Here is an 18,036-nt window from a genome sequence, read left to right as displayed (position 1 = left end):
TCTTTATTTAGTCTCAAATCAGAGATCTAGAGGCAGATCAGAATAAGACAGTATTTTATGTCATACCAGATTAAATTCTGATCTTTGCAGTGTGAAATTTAGACTTTGTAAATTAAGAGCCAGCAGCTTTGTCTTCTGAGTTGTAGACAGTGTTGCTTAAATGTTTCTCTAAACTGAGTCTCTGGTGAGAAGAAATAAGAATGTTCCAACTTAACAGTTGGCACGTTTTTTTTAAAAGACTCCTTTTTCTAAAGATTCCTTTTTCTGTTTCTCTTCAGGCTTAGTTCATAATGGGCCTTAGGATTCAATGCTAAGTAACCCAAAATCATAGGCTCTATAGGTGGTAAGGGTATGAACACACTGTATTTCTCAGTAGGCTGTGACTTGCCCAAGGTCCCACAAGTGGGAGCTGAATTCATGGTCAAGATTTTGTAGATTGAGACTCTGTATTCTTTCTGGTTAGAGATGGAAAACTAAGGTACAGAGGAGGAGGATCCTATATGCGTGGATCACAAAGGTAGACTAAACCGAAAATTCTTCAGTGACTTCTTTGGCTCAGATAGAAAGAACTTTATTTTGAGAATTGAAGACAGACACACTGGGCTAGTTTATGGCCAGATTCCACTTTGATTGGAGGCCATCATAATTCCCCATTTGGCTTCACACCTGAATGCTCAGCCATATATAAAACAATGGTGGTCAGTTGGGCTTTTTCAGGTTGCACAAAGCTTGGGCTTCTATCAAGAAAGAGATTAGGCTCTAAGGCCAGATCAAGTCCTGGTTCTACCACTTACTGGCTGTGTGACTTTAGGAAAACTGGTAAACTTCTCTGTTTAATAAATTATACATTTTATCTTATGTGAGGGTTAGTGCGTTGGTGTATGTAAAGTGAATAGGAGAGTGTTGACCCATATTAAGAGCTCAGTAAACATTAACTCTCCTTTTGATGATCTGGCTTTCAAAAGACCCATTTATTCAGAGCTGGGAGGGGATTTTGAATCTTCTAGCTCAATATCTTTATTTTACAGATGAAAAAACTGAGGCCTAGAGAAAGGATGTGGCTTCTGAGCTAATTTGTGACAGACCCAGGTCTCTGAATCGCTAGTTCAGGGTGCTTTTTACTGTACTAGCCTCCCTGTAAATAAGTCTTTGTTCTTCTTATGGATAGAAGACAGAATCAGACCACTTCTCATGTCCACTGCCACTATCTAGGTTCAAGGTTCAAGCCACGCAACCTTGGGTTCCAGCCATCGTTATCACTCTCTGCTATCATTGCAGTAACCTCCTAACTGGTCTTCCTGATTCCACCCATGCCCCCTTCCATGTCTTCTCACCTGAGCAGCTTAGAGTGTTTTCTGTTTTTCTGTTTGACAAAACATTACCTCCTCTGCTCTCTCACTTCATCTCGTATTACTCGTGTCATTCTACTCCAGTCACCTTGCCCTCCTTGCAGATCCTTGTACGTGCCAGGCACCCTCCAGTCTCAGGGTTTTGAGTTTGCTGTTTCCTTTACTTGGAATGCTTCTCACCAGATATTTGCATGGTTTGCATTTCTTTCAGATATTTGTTCAGTTATCAGCTTGGTGGATCCTGCCCTGATTATTCTATTGCAGTTGCAGTCATCTTGTACTTTCCATTTTCCTTTCCTGCTTTCTCCAGCCATGGCATTTATTCCTTATATTCCATATTTCTTTAGGTAGTTTATTGCCTACTTTTCTCTAGCAGAATGCAAACATCATGAGGGCACTGCTTTTTCACTGCTATATGTCCAGCATCTGGGACAGTGTCTGCCCCAATCACTGAATGCAGGAATGAGCAGTGTGATAACAGGACCTGTGGGATATTCAGAAGGGTGTGTTTTCTCAGGTATTTTTGTTACAGGCTAAAACTAAGCAAAGTGTGATACTCTTATTTAAAGAGTCCTGTCATGGCATGGGACTTTCCAACACAAGAAAATTTACCCTTTTTTTGACACAATCTGCTTATTTTTGTATTTGCACAGCTAAACCAACATACATATATCTTTCTGGAATTAATTACTGGAAAGCCAATACTCTGTAAAGCCAAACAAAAACAAGAGCCACTTTCCTAAAACTCTATAAAGAATACACAGTATTTTAGTTCTGGTGAATCAGGAAAAAAGCCCAGAATTTTCTCATTCTTTCTCTTTCTGGGTTCTTAGAGAAATCTCAAAGATAACAAAATATAGACAGGAGGTCAGCACTCATGAATCAGGCTTCATCTTGACAGTCTTTTTATAGACCTGTAACAAAGTGGAGCCCTGAAAATTGTGTTAGGTAATAGGGATTGTGACAAACCCTTTAACTCCGTGGAACTAGGAGGTGCTGCTATAATTCTGCTTCAGATGAAAATTTCAAGTGTTTTCATTAGGTACAACAGCTGTTTCTATTACAGATAACAGATCTCAGAGGTGGTGATGCTGATATCAACTTCTAGTGGGCTCAGAACACGGTGTAGCTTGTACAATTAGCTTTTTATAAAAATTATTATTTTTTTCCTGCACATGCAAATTAACTCTGTAGCAGTAAAAGGAAATTACTTACTTGCTACTGGAACCGTCTGAAAGTGATACGATCATGCTTTGTAGAGTCACACTGACCAAATTAAAAGCCCTTGGGAAAAATTTGGCACCGCGTTCCTTCCCATTCACATCTTCCTAAAGACCTCTCAGGAGCTTCCATTTAGAAAGCTAAGATCATTACCAGGGCTTTTAATTTGGAAAGATTGGCTGCTCACCAGTAAGTCTTTCTAGATACGCAGTGGTTGGGTTGAGTGGCTGTGACGTGTTCCAGTCTCAGAGGCCTTGACTTGACTATTCTCCTGACTCCTGCTTGCTTGCAGTATGTTTTCCAGCCCGGGGCCCTGATCCATGGCTCTACTGCTAAAGCTCATCTCCAAGATGGATGCTATCATTTCATTCTTTCCACAAATGCACATATCACTCCTCCTTGCAGAATTGGAATCTGTTTCTCCAATCCCCTGCTTCTGGGCTGGCCTGTGACTGCTTTGACCGATAGAATATGGTGGCAGTTGCCATGCCAGTTCTGGGCCTAGCCTTTTAGAGGACTGGTGGTTTTTCAATACTTCCCTTTCTCTCGAGATACTTCCTCTTGGAACCCAGCTGTGGTGCTGTTTAAAGCCTAATTCACATGGAGAGGCCACATTTAGGCACTCCAGTCAGTGTCTCAGCTGACTAGTATCTGCTGTCACCACATGTGTGAGCCATCTTGGAGTCCAGTCCATTTTAGCCTTCAGGTGACTTCTCCAGTCCCAGGCACAGAAGCCACGAGATTGAACTGCATGAGAGACACTGAAGCAAGAACCACCTGGCTAAGTCTAGTCAACACATAGAACTGTGAGAAATAACGTTGTCATTCTAAACCACTATATCTGGGATGATTTTTAACACAGCAATAGATAACTGCAATAAGGGCAAAGCGGGAAGCTGCGGGCTAAATGCACCTATGAATGTGGGCATCAGAACACTAGTGTAGGGTGAGGTGAAACTGGTGGTTGTCTACAAGATGCAGGCAGGTATAGACGAATGTCAATCACTCTTCCACCTGTTTGGCTAGTCCTTGGAATTTCATAATTGGACTATTCTGTTATCTCTTGGATTTGCAACTATAAATATTTACTGTGCAAATGCAAATATTTCTGGGGGGGATAATGCTTTAAACCAGGGTATAAGGGTACAGAAGACTTTTTGTGTAGGGTCAGATAGTAAATATTTTAGGCTTTGTGAGTTATATGGTCTTTGTGGCAACTACTCAACTTGGCCAAGGTGACATAGATGATACTTAAGTGAATGGCATGGCTGTGTGCAGTAAACTCTATTTACAAAAATAAGTGGTTGGTTGGTTTTGACCTGTGAACTGTAGTTTGCTACCCCCTGTGCTAAACAATTATTTCTATAGTCAGCAGAAATATTTAATTATATCGCTTGACTGTCATGCGCATTGGATTTCGTTTACCTCTAGCTCCAGTTCGTCTTGCCATTCCTTCTTAGCCTCCTCCTAAATTTGAAATGTGCTCCCCAAGCCTCTCTTCTTCTTATACGCTCTTTCTCTGCCACGTCATCCACTCAAATGATTTCAGTTACCACCAATTTGCCAATGACTTAGAAAACTCTATCTCTATTCAATTTTCTATTCAGAACTCCAGACTCCTGTACTTCACCTTGGATATCTTGCCGGCACCCTAAGTTCAGTGCACTTTTGGGCTAGTTATTAGCCTATTGTCTCTTAACTCCAAACCCACCCTTCTGTAATTAGCTCTTTGATGCTGGGACTGGAACTCTGGAAACCCCATTTCTGTTTTGCCAGCTCTTTGTCTCCATCAATAGGGGTCGATAGAGGGACACTAAAACCCAAGGAGAAAGGAGGGACTTGCTGCTTCCTGGTTATTTGCTGCAGACTTCTGTCAGCTTGGAGTTCCTGTGAGCATCTATTCAGCAAAGTTTCTTTGCTCCAGAAACATACATTCTTTTCTGTAGTAGCAGTGGAATTTGGCTTTTCCAAAAGTTGTCAGATTACCCCCATTAAAACTGCCTTCTTTCACTCCCCATCAGCACCAGTGAGTTAGTGCCCATTCCTCAGAAGTCTAAGTCTCAGCCCTTCACGACCCCTCCTCCAAGTTCAGGGACACTAGCACCAGCTAAATATAGCACCTCCTCGTAGGAGATCTGAGTTTTGGCCCAGCCAGGTCCCTGCTCCAAGTTTGTAAGTTTTAGTAATTGCAACCTCTTCTCTTTGATTCTCCAGCCCTAGGGGGTGGTAGCTGTTTCCTTTAATTGCTTCCTTGGTGATGAATTATTGTTTTCCTTTTCAGTTACCTATTTCATACACAGTTAACCATTCTGTATATTAAATTCCCTTTCAAATACCTGGTGTGGTTTCTCTGGACTCTGAAAGAGTTTATGTTCTCAGCCAAAAGCTGTTTCGTTGAAGTATTTCCTTCCTTCCTTTGCACCAGCGAACCTCTTCCTATTCCCCGCCTAGTGGCTTAAGCCCAATGTCTGGGCATCATTCTAACCTTTTCTTTTTTCTAAACTCCCATATGCAATCAGTGAATAAGGCGTGTATATTTGCTTCCTGAATATTTCTTACATCTGTCTGCTTCTCTCCATCTCTGTGCCCACCACTGTACATCAAGTCACCTCCTTATAACTGACCTCCCCAAATTTCTGTAGCCCCGATCTGTTTTCCCACTACAGCCCTAGCGATGTCTCAAAAATATTTATCAGATAAATATGAATACTTCCCGAAACATAGTTTTTAGGACCAGATCCTTAAAAAATCCTTAATGTAATTTTTAACACCTTCTGTGATTTGACTTCTTCTGCCTTTGCACTTCATTTTGAAATATGTTCCTCGTTCCTTTGTCAGTTTTTGAATTTGCCATGCTTTCTTAGCATTCTTGGTACAAACTTACTCCTCTGTGTAGAAATCTCCCTTTTCATCTGGATAACTACTACTATCCTTTAAATGTTTTATAAATATCACTTTCTCAGAGATGGATTTTCTGATCTCTCAGACCAGATTATATTCCTGTCTTTGTTCCCACAGATCATTGAACATCCACTTTTTAAATATAATAGTAAACTTATAAGTAGCTGTTTAATAACTGTCTTCTTTCCTAGATGGGTAGGCCCATATAGGCAGGGGCTGTGTTTGTCTTGTCCAGCACAATATCCTTAACATACAGTGTTCTTTCAGGCACAGTAGATATCCAACAAATATTTGCTGAGCTCAGTTGATTTCTGTTCTATTCATTTATCATAGGGCCTCTGAATTGATTACAGAAGACACACATTTCTGCAGATGCATTGGAATCCCTCATGGCTGACTTTACCTCTTAAACTGAAGGCTTCTTTGGTTTGTTCTTCTCACATCTCCTGACACCAGTTCTCCCTTTGTGGCTTCTTACCGTGATTGGAGGAGACTGAGTGAGGAGTAGATTGATCAGAATTTATCACCTTTAGCTGGACTGGAGGCCCAACACTACTTACTCCTTCCTGCATTGCCAGAGGGGCCTGTGGTATCACACAAGTCTCCTGAGTAGCTGGGGCCAGGTGCATCTCGGTGCTTGTTTTGCATAACTCGGGTAACCAATGAAGGGATGTTCTCTTTCTAACAACCCGTCTGCTACTCCTTCACCCCAAACATCAATGTGCTAGTTCATTTGTAGTTCCCTGAAATGTAGCTATTATTCCTCAAGTGACAATTATGGGAGAAAGGGTTGGGGAGCAAACTAAAACATTGATGAAAGGGCTTTAAAAATATCTATAATAACCAATAATGAAGGAGCAGATAACGAAAATACAATATGAAAATGAGCGTGATAAGAGACCCATAAAAGCATATGACCACAGTCAGAAAAGCAGCAGTCCTTAGGAAACAGATTAAATAAATCCATATTTGATTTTGGCTACACTTCCAGGGAGAGAGCTGCATTTATTTTAAAAAGAAAACAACCAATAAAACAACCCGAGGAATTTCCTTTTCTTTTTATCTTTTAAATGGATTTGACCCAAGATGGACATTTTCTTTGAGAATAATATGTCTTTTTCCTTCAGCTGAAAGTTTTACCTTTTGAATTGTATGCCACACACGTTCTTTATCGTTTCTTCTTCCTTCAAGGGTGTCCATAGCATCTGCCATTAGTGACTGCAGCTGTGGCACCAAGATAAAAATTATCAGTGTGGAATTCACACAGAAATAACTTCTCTAAATACACAGATTAAAACCTAATTAAAAAATCATTTGTACGCTGATGATTTTATTACTCAACTTTCCGACAATGAACACTGCCACCTCATCTCTGCTTCAGTCATTACCAAGTATTATTGCAGATATAAAATACTGAAACAATGGAAAGATTCTTGAAAATTTGTAGAAAACATATAGATTTTAATGTAGTAAGTGTTGATGTTTTGTAAAAACGGATTTGGGTTATAAAGAATGAAGGTGGTAGTTAATTCTCTCAGGAAATGGCATGTAGTACATGAACACATTTTAATATTTTCTCCTGAGGCTAATGTATCATAATTCTAGGCATCATGCAAAAGCTCACCAGAGGACCATACTAAAATTGTGTTGTTTTATTGCCTCTTAAAGGATCTAGCTCATTTATGTTCTTTTACTATGCTTTTCTTTTCTAAAATTTCAAAATAACCAGAATTACTTTTTTAGGTTCCGTTTCAAAGGCAAGTTTAAAACATTCCACCCTTTGCCCCGAACTGCCATATTCCAATTTAAAATAATCCTATACACACACTTTATATGTGGTTGCAAAGTAATGAGGCCACATGAAGCCATGTGATATTCAAAGCTAAAAAAGAAAGTTCTCTAAAAATGAACATATACCAGCTCAGTTCACCATGGCGTCAAACATTATGAACCCTTAGATAATCTTTCTGTTCTTTAGATATTGCAGAGCTTAAGCAGGAGGGTAGAGAGTCGAGTCACTCAAAACTCTTTTACTGAGTAGTCACTGTTTATATAGCATCATAAAAGGTGTTTCGAGGGTTTGTATCTAGGTTAACCTATGCTTGGAAGCTGGAAAGTAAAATCTATTACTTAAGGTGTTGAATCCTTGCAAGATACATGATTTTTAAATATTTGGCTTGCACATATACATCCCTATACATTTACTTTTTTTCTAGTAGGAATATAAATTATGAAAATATCCCATGAAATCCTGTTTTCCAAGGTTTCGGGTAGTGGAATGTTGCACTAACACATTAGTTAGCGATGTTAATAATGCTAGTTTTGTGCTCTTTGTGTATATTTAGAAATATAAGAATTTCCAGAAAAAAAGGGGGCTGCAGATGTGTGGTTAAGAAGACCTAAGTGCAGAAAACTCTCTTGTATTTTTCATTTAAATCTTGAATGTGCTTTTCAGGAAGACAGGATCAACACTGTGCCAGCTTCTTAAATTAACATTTTCTTCGCTTTCTTTTATCTCAGAGGAGCATTAATCATCTAAAATTGGCTATAATATGCACTTTGAAAGCTCCATACTTACTGCAGTCCTGAATGCCTTATGAATGGTAGGATAAACAGCCTTTTAGAAGGTGTTCTGTGCACATAACCATACAGCTTTAGAAAGTATTATTGCCAGTTTTGACTTAGTAAGTTCTTGACTAATAGACTTTTTTTCTCATAGTTTTAATGTTTAGTATGTGGAGTTTTATTATTTTATTATATAAAATATTATTTATTATATAAAATATTATTTATTATATAAAACTACTCAGTTTTATATGCTTACTTTGAATATCACTATTTATTAATATACTTTTACAGGTTCAGGTGAACGTTATAAATGTTGGCAGTTCATTTCTTGATTAATTTGTAACAATTCTAAAAGCTCACATAGGGAGGGTTCCTTTAGTTATCTGAAAATTACAGGTGATGAGTTTGGGTTGTTCTCATCTTTGCTATGTGAATTCAATTCAGGTCTATAATTAGTTTTCGCTACATTCAATTAGAGCCTCAAAGAGCCCTTCCCAGCAACACATTAGGAGCTTTATATGGAGTGAATTTTACCTTTCCTTGAATGGCCAGCACACTGATTAATAATTGTTTTTCAGACGAGGTGCTATTGTTTCTAATATAAATTATGGTTATAATATACACACCTGTTTGGAGATTTGTTCTATAAGATATTTCTTGAACTAGTTTTTGACAGGCTCTGTGTTTTCTGAGTTAACTGGTAAATTCAGCTAAAAAAAAAACACCCCTCCATTTGACTACATTTTCCCCTCAAGACAGCTCTCTTAACTAAATGTACGTATGCGTGCGAGTGTTGGCACTGCCAGCATATATGTGACATTAGAAGTAAATAAGAAAATTCTATGGATGATTTTGTAGGGTCAGTTTTCTATCCAGCAATTACTGTTTTTTCCTCTTACTTTTCCATTGAAGAGAATCCTGTATTAACATATCTTGGAGTTAAGAAACAATGTATTAAAATTTCACTTTGCTTGAGACAAAAAAGCCTGACTCAAAATATGAATAATCAGCCCTCTTCCATATTTTCATATATCACAAAGGTCTTGCTATTAAAAAAAAAAAAAAAAGGAAGCTAGTCAGGGTGGGCAAATAAAACACATACACACACACATTTCTACATTTTCCAGTTTCTTCATTAGAATGCTTCATGAGGGTTGGGGAGTTTGCCCTCAGACTGCATTTATTGTCACATTCTTTTTCAGACCATATCACTCTTTTATTGGCTCAGGGCTTGTGAAAGCCTTAAACAAAGAAAAACAAATGCTTACCAATTCTGCCTCCTGTTGACTGATGTCCTGTAGGTAGGGAATGGTTGCTAGCTCGGCCATTGCTTGATTGATCACCTGGGACTGCTCCTTTACTCTCTGCAGCTGGCTGAGGAGGCTGGCATATTGCAACTTCTCCATCACACCTGAGCACGCATGAAAACTCCCCTAGTCTCCCAGTAGAAGGAAATGTTTTAGAACAAAACCACAGAAATAACCTCTCTCCGGGGATTGAAGTCAGGTCAGCTAAATAATAACATATTTAACTCCTCTGAAGTAACGGTATCTAGTGCAAATAAATGTTCTATTATTTTAGAGAATTGTCTGTACCCTTCCTTCAAACAGATGAATGTCTTGATATATAAAAGGGAACGCTTGGCAGCACTGTTGAGAAGGATTTGCGGGTGGCCCTGCCTAAGGAATCTGGGATGAGGGGAAAAGAAGGACTGAAATTGAACCTGAGCTCCCCTCTCCCAGTGGGGATCCCACAGAGCTGTGTCCATTGAGCGGGGGTGATTTTATCTATGTCACCAAGGCATCATAAGAGTTAAGAGTTGCCCACTGTCTTGTTTATACAAAGGAAGGTTTCTTATGCAAGTTGAATCCTGAAATATGTTATGCAAGTGGATTTCTGTCTAGCCCAGTGGTTTACATTAAACCTCCAGCTTTGCTTTTATCTTTAGTTCTCATTGGATGGCCATGGACTCTGGCTCCTCTCCTTGTGGCATTTTAGTGATTTATTCTGGGTCCTAGGACCATTCCAGCAACTGACATGAACCATCTTGAAACAGACTGTTGTGCACTTGTAAGGAACACCAACCCCCATGAATCTACTGGTATTTTGGGCTTTCTTAAAATGGGGCACACTTATAATTAAGGTGGCCTACCTCTGTGTTTGCTACTGCCAGCCATAGAGAGGTCATGTTACCTTCTCTAAAAAGTTTAATACAGATTGTACTGCTTGATAGGTGAGACAAAGTTTATCATAAAATTCTCACATTTTTGTTTAGGAAAAAGTACTTCTGACATAAGGGGTCATCTAAGGGTTCCTGTCATGTTTGGAGGGTGATGAGAAATGGGAAGTCACAGGAGGATTTAGTTTGGTGATGTCATTCTGAATCTTGGTGCTTAGAAGTGGAAGCCTGGATGAGCGGCATCCCTTTATGCGGTCGGGGAGTGGAGGTTTCCTCTTTGACCACCTGCACCAGAATTACTAGGCTTGTTGGTTAACTAGGAAGCGTTCTGGACCTTACTCAGTGAATCACAATCTCTTGATATGTGGCCCTAGAAATATGAATTTTAGCTATACAAAAATTCAAATATTCAAATATCAAATATTCAAATGTCTCAAACAGAAGTTGGAGAATAAACTACTACCTTAAAGCTTAGTATCTGCACAAGGACTATTTTAGTTTGTGCTAAACAGATTTTCTCCCAGAAATTAGAGAAGGCAGATGTGACTTTTCCTTCTTAAAATATTCTCTTCTAAGGAGAAAAATTATTAGAAACTAGCATTACTAAAGAGCATCGAAATTTTAACTTGAATTTAGAAGGCAGTCCTTTCTGAAATGTCATACACATATCTTGATTGACACCAACCTCTAGAATTTGGCACTTTCCTAGAATCTTGGTAATAAAGAAAGGTTGAGCACTGTTGCATTGTATTTGCTGTATTTCTTCCTAACATCTCTCTCTGCCATTTGACTAATGTCTCTTTATCCCTGCTAATTTGTTCTTACCAATTAATCATTTATCTGAAAACCTATAAACCTATAGGAGCAATGACTGCAAATTGTGGATTTGAGATCCCTTCTCTGAATTGAAGAAATAGCCAGCCCACCCGCTGAGTTTAAACATGTAGCTAAACAATGGATACTGTCAAATAGAGGAAAGCAAGTTGCAGGAGAAACAGTTTTCTTTCTGAAGAAAAATTACTTTCTTTGTCCTTCTTTAAAATAAACAGTGGGGCTGGTTGTAGGAAAGTGGTATAGTGACTCAACTCCAAAGTGCAGAAACAACTGTGGCCTGCTTGGAAACATAATCTATCAGTGTAATTTTCCAAAACATCAGGACAATAAAAATAGTGGAAGGCAGTGGTGCTTTGTTAGCTTGATTGTTGGATGCATAGCAAAACAGGAAGTGCTCCTTATGAATAGGACACTAGGGAAAGGATACAGTTGACTGCTAATAGTCCTCCCCGCCCCCCCGCAAGCCAAATGCAGTTTTGGTCATCAGGAAACTAAAGATTAATATTTTACCTATACAAGATTAGGGCTTTTGAGAGATAAAGTGAAAAAAATAAAAATAAATGCCAGCAGGAATGCTTTAAGAAAATCAAGGAAATAATGAAAAATGAAGGAATTAGCTCACATCTAATGCTAGCAAGGGCTAAATCTAAAGGGAAGTAGCCCTCTCAATGAGACTTCAGAAGTGATCAAAGAGCTCCTTAGCTGCTGGAGAGAGTGTAATGAAGTGGCCAAGATTGAAGATAAAACCTCACACAGGTACAATGAAGGTTAGGTAAATAGCAAGTTCAAATGAAAGCTTCAGCCAGACAATTGTCTAGAGTTAATAGCAGGTATGGATGAATGTTTGGAAAATAAGTGGCACAGCATAATACTGCTGAAAAACAGAGCCCAAGTATTGGGAATGTATTTCCGTTTGACATAACATATAGAAACATTAATTGCAAAGAAAAGGGGTAGGAAACACATATTATTGTTCATTTCCAATGTGCATATATAAACAGTTTTTGTGCTTCACTTGGAGGAAATTAAAAGTAAAATTAACAAGGTATTCAAAACCTGGTTAGTTAGGTCATTTTTTAGCAAGTCAGCCTGTGAAGGAAGCTTCATGCCTGGCAAGAGATTTTATTATTTTTAACTCTTTAACACCCCAGGAAGCACAGTACATAAGGTGCAAACTGACAGCAGCCAGTAAAGTTAATGAATGGAAAAGCACAGCAGCATTCAGTAGCACGTGAAATAATTAGTACAAAGATCCAGAGAAGAAAAAATACCATTAGAGCAGAGCTACTGGTTGAATGGGGTTGATGTTCAGTGAGATTAAAAGACACCAGATAGGAAGGTGGGAGAATATTTTAGACAATAACTCTGAAAATGCCAGAATCATTCTTGTCTGGCCGTGTGCTGTGTGCCTAACAAAGGAATCTATAAAGGTAAGGAAACTGGTGTCAGAGTGTAAGGAGAATTATTTTCTGAGAGAAACATTATAACAGGAATGTCTTTGTCTCCTTCACCAACTCTTTCTACCACCTCATAGCAAGAGGTGAAAATTCATGTTCCCTGGCAAGCCCTACTGTGGGCAGTAGATCTACTCCATGGCTAGAGATGACACCTCTAATCCTGCCTTTGTGAGGAGATCTGAGTGCATCAGTGATCTAAGGAAAAGAATTCAAAATCCACAGGACACTTGCACAGTCTTCATTTTAGAAGAGTATGTAATTTCAAAGTATACAGCATTTATAAAGAAAAAGGGTCTATAAAACAGTCCTTTTGTCATAGCAAATGAAAACCAATACAATTAATTAAAACTTTAAAAATTCTTAATACTTTACAAAGTGCTTCAATGTGGATTATATACTTTTGGTCTCACAACTCTGGGAGTTGAGCATGGCAGATAACAGTTTATTTTATAAATGAGAAAAAAACAGCTCAGAGGCTAAGTGACATCCTAGGGTTACACAGCCAGAGCACAGCCTTGGACAAAAGTCTTCATCTATAGGTGTCACAAGCTAGGGTCGCAGCTAATAAGGACAATGCAATGCTTAAATACTCAAGTGGATTTTATAAAATACTTTATGGACACATAGAGATACATGCATATACACATTTCTAAGTGGCCAGAATGCCCTTTGAAACGTGAAAAGAAAATGTGTTAGAAGCATTTAAAAAGTGCATGATGCCTAGATTGGCCTAACCTGCATTCACAACACACTGGGAGATCTGAGCTGGCAACAGATGATGATGTGGCGGGTATCTGACAAGTAGCAAGGTACTGCGGGCATCGCCCCAAAGAGCCAGGGCACAGACAGATTACCTCCCCAACATCCAGCATGCTGGCACTGCAAGGCTAACCATGTGCAGATGAGGTGAAATAATACTATATGGTGATGGTTCTTGCTAGCGAGGCTTCCACTGCTTGAAAGAGCCTGATGATGACAGTGATGATGTGTGCGTGTGTGTGTGTGTGTGTGTGTGTATCTCTAATTAGGATGGGGTGGTTGGTTAGGGTGTGTGTGTGTGTCTGAAAGAGGTTGTGAATTGGAGAACAAGACTCAAAATTTGCAATAGAGCCAATGAGATCGCTATAAACTGAATGTGTCCACCCAAAATTCCTATGTTGAAGCCCTAGTGACCAATGTGACGTATTTGGAGATGGGGCCTTTGGGAGGTAATTAGGGTTGGATGAGGTCGTGAGAGTAGGGCCTGATATTGGGATTAGTGCTCTTATAAGAATTGACACCAGAGGGCTTGCTCTCTGCCATGTTAGGACACAGAGAGAGAGTAGCCAACTGCAAGCCAGGAAGCGGGTCTTTAGCCAACTGCAAACCAGGAAGAGGGTGTTTGTCAGAACCTGACCATGTTGGCACCCTGATCTCAGACTTCTAGCCTCTAGAACTGTGAGAAAATAAATTTCTGTTGGTTAAGTCATCCAGTCTATGCTATTTTGTTATGACAGTGCAAGATGACTAAGGTAGAGATGGATTTCTTAGTAGTAGTAGTATAGGGGAGATAATTGAGTGGAACATGGCTGTGAGGAAGGGGAAAGAAGCTATGTGGTAGGAAAATCAGTAAAAATGTGCTTTTGGATTTGTAATGCATAGAATTACAAATCATGCAAATAAATTAAGGGTTTTATAGCTTTTATAAAATGCTGAATAAAGTTACTGAGCAGGTAAACTGCTGAACAGATGTTAAGTAGCTGTTTGTGATAACCCCCTTGGTTCCCCTTGTAAGGTAAGAATATCAAATCAACGATGTAATACTAAAACCACAGAAAAAGAATTCTTTAAAATTTCCAGCTTAAAGGCCTTTCGAAAAATATTTTAAAAGGGGAAATCTGCAGCCTTTAGAGCCCATTAATGAGGAGTTCCCTTTATGTATTTTCAATACAATAGCTTAAATTTTGTAAAATAGCACAGCATAAATCAGGCCTTATTTTGGGCTTTTTTAAAGACTGAAAGTAGAAAGGGCATATTTTCCCTGGGTCAGAGAAAGGGATTAGATAATTTACCTTAAGGGTATATAAAGATCAATTGCCAGGTGGAGGGAAGAGTCAAGATGGCAGACTAGGACAATGCAGGATTCGTGTCTACATACAATTAGGGCACCTACCAGGCACTGGTGGGGGACCACAGACACCTAAGGGGATGGGAGGAACCCCAGCAACTGGCTTGAAGGGCCTTGGTTCCCAAGCCAGAGGTTGGGGCCAAGCTCCTGTGGTGGGAGCTCTCAGTCCAAATTGCTGGACTAACAGAGAACCTCAGACCCCAGGAAATATCAGTTGGAGTGAGGCCTCCCAGAGGTCCTCATCTCAGCACCAAGACCCAGCTCTATCCAACTGCCTGCAAACTCCAGTGCTGCACGCCTCAGGCCAAACAACCAGTAAGACAGGAATACAGCCCCACCCATCAAAAAAAAAAAAAAAAAAAAAAAGAAATGACAAAAAATATGTCACAGATGAAGGAACAAGGTAAAAACCTACAAGTCCAAATAAATGAAGATGCAATAGGCAACCTACCTGAAAAAGAATTCAGAGTAATGATAGTAAAGATGATCCAAAATCTCGGAAACACAATGGAGAAAATACAAAAAACATTTAACAAGGATCTAGAAGAACTAAAGAGCAAACAAACAGTGATGAACAACACAGAAACTGAAATTAAAGATACTCTAGAAGGAATCAATAGCAGAATAACTAAGGCAGAAGAACGGATAAGTGACGTGGAAGATAAAATGGTGGAAGTAACTGTCAGGGAGCAGAATAAAGAAAAAAGAATGAAAAGAATTGAGGACAGTCTCAGAGACCTCTGGGACAACATTGAACACACCAACATTTGAATTATAGGGGTCCCAGAAGAAGAAGAGAAAGAGAAAGCATCTGAGAAAATATTTGAAGAGATTATAGTCGAAAACTTCCCTAACATGGGAAAGGAAATAGTCAGTCAAGTCCAGGAAGCACAGAGAGTCCCATACAGGATAAACCCAAAGAGAAACATGCCGAGACATATATTAATCAAACTCTCAAAAATTAAATACAAAAAAAAAAATATTAAAAGCAGCAAGGGAAAAGCAACAAATAGCATACAAGGGAATCCCCATAAGGTTAACAGCTGATCTTTCAGCAGAAACTCTGCAAGCCAGAAGGGAGTGGCAGGACATATTTAAAGTGATGAAAGGGAAAAACATACAACCAAGATTACTCTACCCAGCAAGGATTTCATTCAGATTCGATGGAGAAATGAAAACATTTACAGACAAGCAAAAGTTAAGAGAGTTCATCCTCACCAAACCAGCTTTACAACAAATGCTAAAGGAACTTCTTTAGGCAGGAAACACAAGAGAAGAAAACGACCTACAAAAATAAGCCCCAAACAATTAAGAAAATGGTAATAGGAACATACATATCAATAATTACCTTAAATGTAAATGGATTAAATGCTCCAACCAAAAGACATAGACTGGCTGGATGGATACAGAAACAAGACCCGTACATATGCTGTCTACAAGAGACCCACTTCAGACCTAGGAACACATACAGAATGAAAGTGAGGGGATGGAAAAAGATATTCCATGCAAACGGAAATCAAAAGAAAGCTGGAATTGCAATTCTCATATCAGACAAAATAGACTTTAAAGACTATTACAAGAGACAAATAAGGACACTACATAATGATCAAGGGATCAATCCAAGAAGAAGATATAACAATTATTAATATTTATGCACCCAACATAGGAGCGCCTCAATACATAAGGCAAATGCTAGCAGCCATAAAAGGGGAAATCGACAGTAACACAATCATAGTAGGAGACTTTAACACCCCACTTTCACCAATGGACAGATCATCCAAAATGAAAATAAATAAGGAAACACAAGCTTTAAATGACACATTTAACAAGATGGACTTAATTGATATTTATAGGACATTCCATCCAAAAACAAGAGAATACACTTTCAACTGCCCATGGAACATTCTCCAGGATAGACCATATCTTGGGTCACAAATCAAGCCTTGGTAAATTTAAGAAAATTGAAATCATATCAAGTATCTTTTCCAACCACAACACTATGAGAGTAGATATCAATTAAAGGAAAAACTGTAAAAAAATACAAACATATGGAAGCTAAACAATACGCTGCTAAATAACCAAGAGATCACTGAAGAAATCAGTGAGGAAATCTAAAATACCAAGAAACAAATGACAATGAAAACATGACGACCCAAAATCTATGGGATGCAGCAAAAGCAGTTCTAAGATGGAGTGTTTATAGCAATACAATCCTACCTCAAGCAACAAGAAACATCTCAAATAATCTAACCTTACACCTAAAGCAATTGGAGAAAGAAGAACAAAAAAACCCCAAAGTTAGCAGATGGAAAGAAATCATAAAGATCAGATCAGAAATAAATGAAAAAGAAATGAAGAAGACAATAGCAAAGATCAGTAAAGCTAAAAGCTAGTTCTTTGAGAAGACAAACAAAATTGATAAACCATTAGTTAAGCTCATCAAGAAAAAAAGGAGAAGACTCAAATCAATAGAATTAGACATGAAAAAGGAGAAGTAACAACTGATACTGCAGAAGTGCAAAGGATCATGACAGAATATTACAAGCAACTATATGCCAATAAAATGGACAACCTGGAAGAAATGGACAGATACTTAGAAAAGCACAACCTTCTGAGACTGAACCAGGAAGAAATAGAAAATATAAACAGACCAAGCACAAGCACTGAATTTGAGACTGTGATTAAAAATCTTCCAACAGGGGCTTCCCTGGTGGCGCAGTGGTTGGGAGTCCGCCTGCCGATGCAGGGGACACGGGTTCGTGCCCTGGTCCGGGAGGATCCCACATGCCGCGGAGCGGCTGGGCCCGTGGGCCATGGCCACTGGGCCTGCGCGTCCGGAGCCTGTGCTCCGCAGTGGGAGAGGCTGCAACAGTGAGAGGCCCACGTACCGCAAAAAAAAAAAAAAAAAATGTGGTAAAAATCTTCCAACAAACAAAAGCCCAGGACCAGGTGGCTTTACAGGCGAATTCTATCAAACATTTAGAGAAGAGCTAATACCTGTCCTTCTCAAACTCTTCCAAAATATATCAGAGGGAAGAACACTCCCAAACTCATTCTATAAGGCCACCATCACCCTGATACCAAAACCAAACAAAGATGTCACAAAGAAAGAAAACTAAAGGCCAATATCACTGATGAACATAGATGCAAAAATCATCAACAAAATACTAGCAAATGGAATCCAAGAGCACATTAAAAGGCTCATACACCAGGATCAAGTGGGGTTTATCCCAGGAATGCAAGAATTCTTCAATATATGCAAATCAATCAATGTGATGAACCATATTAATGAACTGAAGGAGAAAAACCATATGATCATCTCAATAGATACAGAAACAGCTTTTGACAAAATTCAACACCCATTTATGATAAAAACTCTCCAGAAAGTAGGCATAGAGGGAACTTACCTCAACATAATAA

At 39.0% G+C, this 18,036-nt stretch overlaps 1 protein-coding gene across 1 annotated transcript in view; it reads right to left on the bottom strand.

Annotated features, from left to right (window-relative positions):
* The window catches only part of SPATA16 (spermatogenesis associated 16), a gene marked incomplete at its 3' end in the record, with an annotated part of 219,168 nt that overhangs the window by 21,745 nt on the left and 179,387 nt on the right, over window positions 1–18,036 (bottom strand). The window contains exons 8-9 of the mRNA XM_079705228.1: window positions 9,308–9,472; window positions 6,612–6,695 (exon numbers count right to left, since the gene is read on the bottom strand). Of these exons, the coding sequence (XP_079561354.1) occupies window positions 6,612–6,695; window positions 9,308–9,472 (249 nt within the window). The remainder of the gene's footprint in view (window positions 1–6,611; window positions 6,696–9,307; window positions 9,473–18,036) is intronic.

This window comes from Hyperoodon ampullatus (genome assembly GCF_949752795.1).
Source record: "Hyperoodon ampullatus genome assembly, chromosome: 5".
Lineage (NCBI taxonomy): Eukaryota > Metazoa > Chordata > Mammalia > Artiodactyla > Ziphiidae > Hyperoodon > Hyperoodon ampullatus.
This window is presented reverse-complemented; position numbering and strand designations above follow the sequence as displayed.